This window comes from Peromyscus maniculatus, chromosome 1, assembly GCF_049852395.1.
Source record: "Peromyscus maniculatus bairdii isolate BWxNUB_F1_BW_parent chromosome 1, HU_Pman_BW_mat_3.1, whole genome shotgun sequence".
Lineage (NCBI taxonomy): Eukaryota > Metazoa > Chordata > Mammalia > Rodentia > Cricetidae > Peromyscus > Peromyscus maniculatus.
Window position 1 is genome coordinate 150,905,478 of NC_134852.1, and position 6,000 is coordinate 150,911,477.

Below are 6,000 nucleotides of genomic sequence, written 5' to 3' on the forward strand. Positions count from 1 at the left end.
CAGGCCTTTCTGGCTTTTAGAGTTTCTAGTAGAAATCAGGTGTTATTTTGATGAGTCTGCCTTTGTATGTTACTTGATCTTTTTCCTTCACAACTTTTAATATTCTTTTTTTCATTTTGTACATTTAGTGTTTTGATTATTATGTGTAATGGTGTTATATATGGTTCTTGTACCTTGATTGGCACCTTCTTCTTTAGGTTAGGGAAATTTTTTCTATATGATTTTATTGAAAATGTTTTCTGTATCTTGTACCTGGGTTTCTTCTTCCTATTCTATTCTTATTCTTCATAGATTTGGTCTTTCCATAGAGTCCCAGATTACCTGGATATGTTATATCTGGATTTTTCTACACTCAATATTTTGACTGAGGTGTCCATTTCTTCTATCTTGTCTTCAATGCCTGAGATTCTCTCGTCCGTTTCTTGTACTTCCAGTGAGGCTTAACTTTGAGGGGTGTTTGTTTGTTTGACTTGCCAAATTTTTCATTTCCAGTTTTGCCTCAGTTTGAGTTTTCTTTAGTGATTGTTTGTGTTTTCACAGATTTCAGTAAGGAATTTATTCCCTATCCTCATTACGATCGCTGAAAATATTCATAATAGCTCTTTTGGTGTCCTCATCTTCTGCTTCAGCTATCTTGCATTTCTCAGGATCTAATTGGGGTTACTGGGATCTGGTGGAGACACATGTCCTTGGTACTAATAATTGCATGATTGTGCTGGTGTTCAGACATCTGTGTTTGGGGTAATTGTGATTCCGTAGCTTACACAGCAGTCACAAGACTAACAACAGAAAGAGTGGTACAAACTGTGACTTATGATGAAGCCAACAGTGTGAAAGAAACCAACAGATGAAATGGGTCAAGGTCAATGATGCACAGGTGGTAATCTTTTATGTCACCTCAACTGAATCCAGAATCACTTAGGAGATCACCGAGGGACACTTCTGTCCATACAGGTGAGAGTGTTTCCAGAAAGGATTCACTGAAGTAGGGGATCCACTCTCTATGTGGGCAGCACCATCTCAGGGACTGGGGATTGGAAGGAAGGACTAAAAGAAAAAGGAGAAAGTCAGTTGAACACAGTTCTCCCCTAATATGTGTTCTGAGCTACCACAATGTAAGGAAGCTTCTCCACCACATTCTCCCACTGCCACGAGTCCCTGCCTTACAATAGGCCAAAACAAAGAGCCAAGTACCCATGGACTGAGTCCTCTGAAACCATAAGACAGAATAAATATTTTAAAAAGGTATTTCGTCCACAAGGATTAAGAACTAATTCAAACAACATACCTGATTTGTATCACAAGTCCTGCTGTGGTACAGCATTTAAGAAGAATAAAGAAGTAAGCTGATGAAGAATGTGTTCAGTCTGAAAAGGATACAGCATCATCTCAGCAGCAATCGCTGCAGATGCTGCCCTTTCTCCACTGAGTTGTCTTCCCACCAAATCATAGCAGTGGTCTCATATGCACTTCCCTTCCTCTTCCTACAGTTGCTCTTCCCTTCCTCTTCCTACAGTTGCTCTTCCTATCCTCTTCCTGTTCTACTCTTCCTTTCTGTTCTCAATGAGTTTTGAGAGATTCAGCCAGGACCAGATGGTCAACAGGTGTGTGTGTGTGTGTGTGTGTATGTGTGTGTGTGTGTGTGTGTGTGTGTATGTGTGTGTGTGTGTGTGTGTGTGTGTGTGTGCTTTTTTGTGCCTTATTGGCATTTGTTTATTTTGATTTTCAGTTTTTGTTTATTTGAGAAACTGAGGTGGGGATGGGGGAGAACATGATATTGGTTTAGGGAGGTAGGGAGGCTCTGGGAGGGCTTGGGAGAAGAGAACAGATATGGACAACATATATTAAATGAAAATAAGAGCCTTTGGATTTTTGTCTAAGATCTATTTTATTGTTGATTTTTATATATGGTGTGCAGGAAACACCCAGCTTCACCCTTTGTACATAGATATTCATCAATTATCCCCAAACTGTTGAAAATAATTAGTCTTTCCTATCAGTTCATTTGTCTCATCATTGTGAAAAATAAGGCGGGCTAGCATACACATGTGAGTTCACTTTTGAAACTTAAGCTTCATCTCTGCTCTGCCAAATGCCTCTTTCTCCATGCCAGTGCCACCAGCATTGACTACCACAGCCCAGAAGGAAGCTGTGAAATGGAAATCTTGTGTCAGTCAACTTTGGTCTTCCTAAGACAAGGTGGCCATTTGGCCCCTCAAGTCTCCATGTGAAGTTTAGATTCATTAACTATACTTCTTAAACAAGGTCCTGTGATGTTTACAGGGTGGCACAGGATGAAAGGGCTTAGTTTTGCGACTATCACCACGGTCACCCACTGAAAATCGTCCAGTCCAGGAATGTGAAATCTCCATTTAGATAAATTTTAATTACTTTTTGAAATGGTTTGTACTTGTTAGGAAATAAAGCTTGCATTTTCTACATTGCTTCTAAGAATTTTGTTCTTTTTGAGGTTATAATAAGAATTGTCCAGTCCTTGCATCAGAGAATGGTTTTCTAACACAATAATAGGTACACCCCACTCCATGGGGCTGCTTTCAGGAGGGTATGTGTAGGAACAGCCCAGGCCAAGATAACACCCTGCACATCTCCACTTAGTGTGAGGAAGAGGGCAAGAGTCTCGCCAAGGCGAGCTTGACATCCTTGTTCCTCAGTGTATAGATGAGGGGGTTCAGGGTTGGGCTGAGCACTGAGTACAGCACCGAAGTCACTTTGCTTCTTTCTGGGCTGTAGCTGGAAGCAGGACTGATGTAGGCACAGAACACAGATGAGTAGTACACACAGACCACGATGAGGTGGGAAGAGCAGGTAGAAAAGGCCTTCCTCTTGCCCTCAGCAGAACGCATACGCAGGATGCTGGCGATGATACAGCCATAGGAGAGTAAGGTGAGGATGAAGTTGATGCCTCCATAAAAGGCATCTGCCAGAAGAGTCATAATGCTATTCACATATGTGGAGCTGCAGGAGAGGAGGAGTAGTGGGGGGATCTCACAGAAGAAGTGGGTGATGACCTTGGGGCCACAGAATGACAGCCTTGTCATCAGACCAGTGTTGATAGATGCATTCAGAGCACAGATGGACCACACACCCATGGCTAGGGCCCCACACAGGTGTGGGCTCATCCTAGAGCTGTAGTGCAGGGGATGGCAGATGGCCATGTAGCGGTCATAGGCCATGACTGTGAGCAGCAGCAGCTCAGAAGACAAGGACCAGACAAGAAAGAAGAGCTGGGCCATGCACCCCTTGAAGGAGATAGTGTTTTCATTAGATACTAGGCCAATTAGTGCCTTGGGCAGCACGGAGGAGGTGCAGACAATATCCATGGTGGCCAGGTTGCACAGGAAAAAGTACATGGGACTGTGGAGTCCAGTGCTGGAGGTGACCAAAGCAATGATGACAATGTTGCCTAGTAGAGCCATTGTGTAGAGGGACAGGAAGCAGCCTATCAGGAGCAATCTTAGACCAGTGTGCTCTGAGAACCCTTCCAGCACAAACTCTGTTACTGCTGTTTGGTTGGGCCTTGACATCTTGATGGAGAGTATTGGGTCCACTGATGTGTCTGTCATTTTCTGAGAAAATATCACAATTTACCACTTCAACATCTGATCTTCAAACTTGATTATCTCAAAATTCTCTGCTGTAAGAAAAAGGAGGAGTGAATGTATTTCTTTCATGAATATTTCTTGTTCCTTATTGTCTGTACCACACCATTTGGAAACCACATCTATTTCACTAGCTTTTAATTTTCTACCTAGAAACTCTCACCCTACTGATTTGGATCAAGAGGGACATCTCTTCTTTGCTTGTCTTCTTGAACATGTGGATTGAGTGGAACATCCTTCATTCAGGACCTGCCTATGCTTTACTTTTCCATCACCGCAAAGCACTGTGCTCTTCTGACAGTGCTTGGAGACACAGCCATACCCCTAACCACGACTATACCCCTCACCTCCACAGCAAGTATTCTGCACGTGATGGCATCTTTTGGATGGTTATACACTAAGATGGTCCTTATACCTTACTTTATGACCTGGCTTCCTGACTTCTCAGTCGCCTTGTCTTCTCTGCTATTTGGAGTGGGTGCTCTATTACATGTGTCAACATCATAATTGTTATTCCCCATGACTAGGTAGCCATGTATTTTCTGAATTTTATTTTCTATGATCTGTGACTTCTCTTTTTTTTTTTTTTTTTTTGGTTTTTTTTTTGAGACGGTTTCTCTGTGTAGCTTTGCGCCTTTCCTGGGACTCACTTGGTAGCCCAGGCTGGCCTCGAAATCACAGAGATCTGCCTGGCTCTGCCTCCCGCGTGCTGGGATTAAAGGCATGCGCCACCACCGCCCGTCATTTCTGTGACTTCTCTTGTTGTTGATAGTGTCCTGACTCTAACCAACCTCAAATCTATTGCCCCAGAGATCATTTCTCAAAACTTGAGCCTGTACATCCAAAGTAGTTCTATGGCTTTTATGTCTCCACAAACCATAGTCAACATCAAAGCCATCAATCCAACAGCTGAATTCTTTGCCACTCTCCACAGGTTTTCCTTGCATGCTGTTAATGACCTTATGTGGAAGCTCACCCTCTGCTACACAGTGTTTCAAGATGCTTAGTCTATGGAGCACAGCTACATCTCTCTGAATCATTGTCTTACCTCAAGCCTATGCCCTTGCTATCAAGGGCATCTTTAGAAGATTCTGTTCTACAAGATGAGAATAGTGTTCTGCATCCTCCCACCTGTATTATGTAACTGGTCCTCAAAACCTGAAACTCTAGCTTTTCCAACATTATACCTCATGTTCCTGATGTCTTCAACTCTTTCACAATTTCTGACTTCTTGTCATTTATAACATTTCCAGTTTCTTCCTCCATCATCCAAGGAGTATAGAGTGTGGCCTTCTTTCCCCAAGTCCAAATCCACAGTGACTCTCCCAAGTCCTTCAGCTTATCAAGCTCTATAGCTTGACATAGAAGACACATATGACATCACCCAGTTGCCTTTTCTATAGGTTCCTTCATAAGTGCATATGTGAACACATTCTACTCCTACTTAAGCCTCTGTGGCAATTTTACGCAGCACTACTTATCTGGAAATATTCTTTCTTTTGCACCTCTCCTTCAGTGCCCAAGGTAAAAGGACATTGTTCTTCATGATTGAACACAGCCATGACATATTAGTCAGTGAAAATTTTCCAAGGCTTACTGAATACAGTGGTGCTCATCACTCCCCTACTTTGTGCTAGTGTTTGTTCAGTCTTACAATACTTCATTTTCCTTGATTATATTTTATCTTACATATGTTTTCCATAATATGGCTCACAACCTCTATTCTCCCCAACTTAGTAATAAAGTGTTGAGGTTTAAACATTGCTGTCTCCGTTTTTGACTAGAGACACTCAAATATCATATTTACACTTCTGCAACCATGTTACAGTGTTATACCTGACCATCTCTCTCCTCATTCTGTATTTCCCCTCTCCTTTTCTACTCTACTAGAGGACTTAATATGTACTTTCGCAAAGCTAGTGGTTCTAGAGAAGCAAACTTACAAAAGTTAATTCCTTTAATGGTCTTGGCAGTTTCTCAATCTGGGTAGCTAATTCAGCCACATTTGAAATTTGAAATACTCTCCTGATAGTATTGAAATTCTCTCCTAAAAACTGATGGGTTATATTAACTCCCACCTCCAGGATTCACCTTCGTCCAAGCACAGGAAGTGTCGATCAAGATTGACTCTTGGCTGAGCTAGAGGAAAGAATTTTTTTTTAAAAAATTGAAATCTGTCAAAAATTTTCGCCATTTGATTTAATTATCTCCATGTATTTAATAACACATCCATAAAATCTAATTACATAGAATGTAAGTTGTATATTTCTAAATGATACATCTAAAAAGAAATAACAGAGAAATGTAATAAATTGAGTGATTTGAGGACCCAGACATCTGTCCACACACCTACATACACATGATTTATTACAAAAAAGAA

General features: G+C 41.5%; 1 protein-coding gene across 1 annotated transcript; it reads right to left on the bottom strand.

The window, feature by feature from the left end:
- Positions 1-1,876: 1,876 nt before the first annotated feature.
- LOC102921563 (olfactory receptor 13A1-like) lies at positions 1,877-5,759 on the bottom strand. Its single transcript, XM_076566944.1, has 2 exons — positions 5,564-5,759; positions 1,877-3,655 (listed from the first exon to the last, which is right to left on the bottom strand). Exon 2 carries the CDS (start codon positions 3,582-3,584, stop codon positions 2,613-2,615), a length of 972 nt encoding a protein of 323 aa, XP_076423059.1. The 5' UTR covers positions 3,585-3,655; positions 5,564-5,759; the 3' UTR covers positions 1,877-2,612.
- Positions 5,760-6,000: the final 241 nt, after the last annotated feature.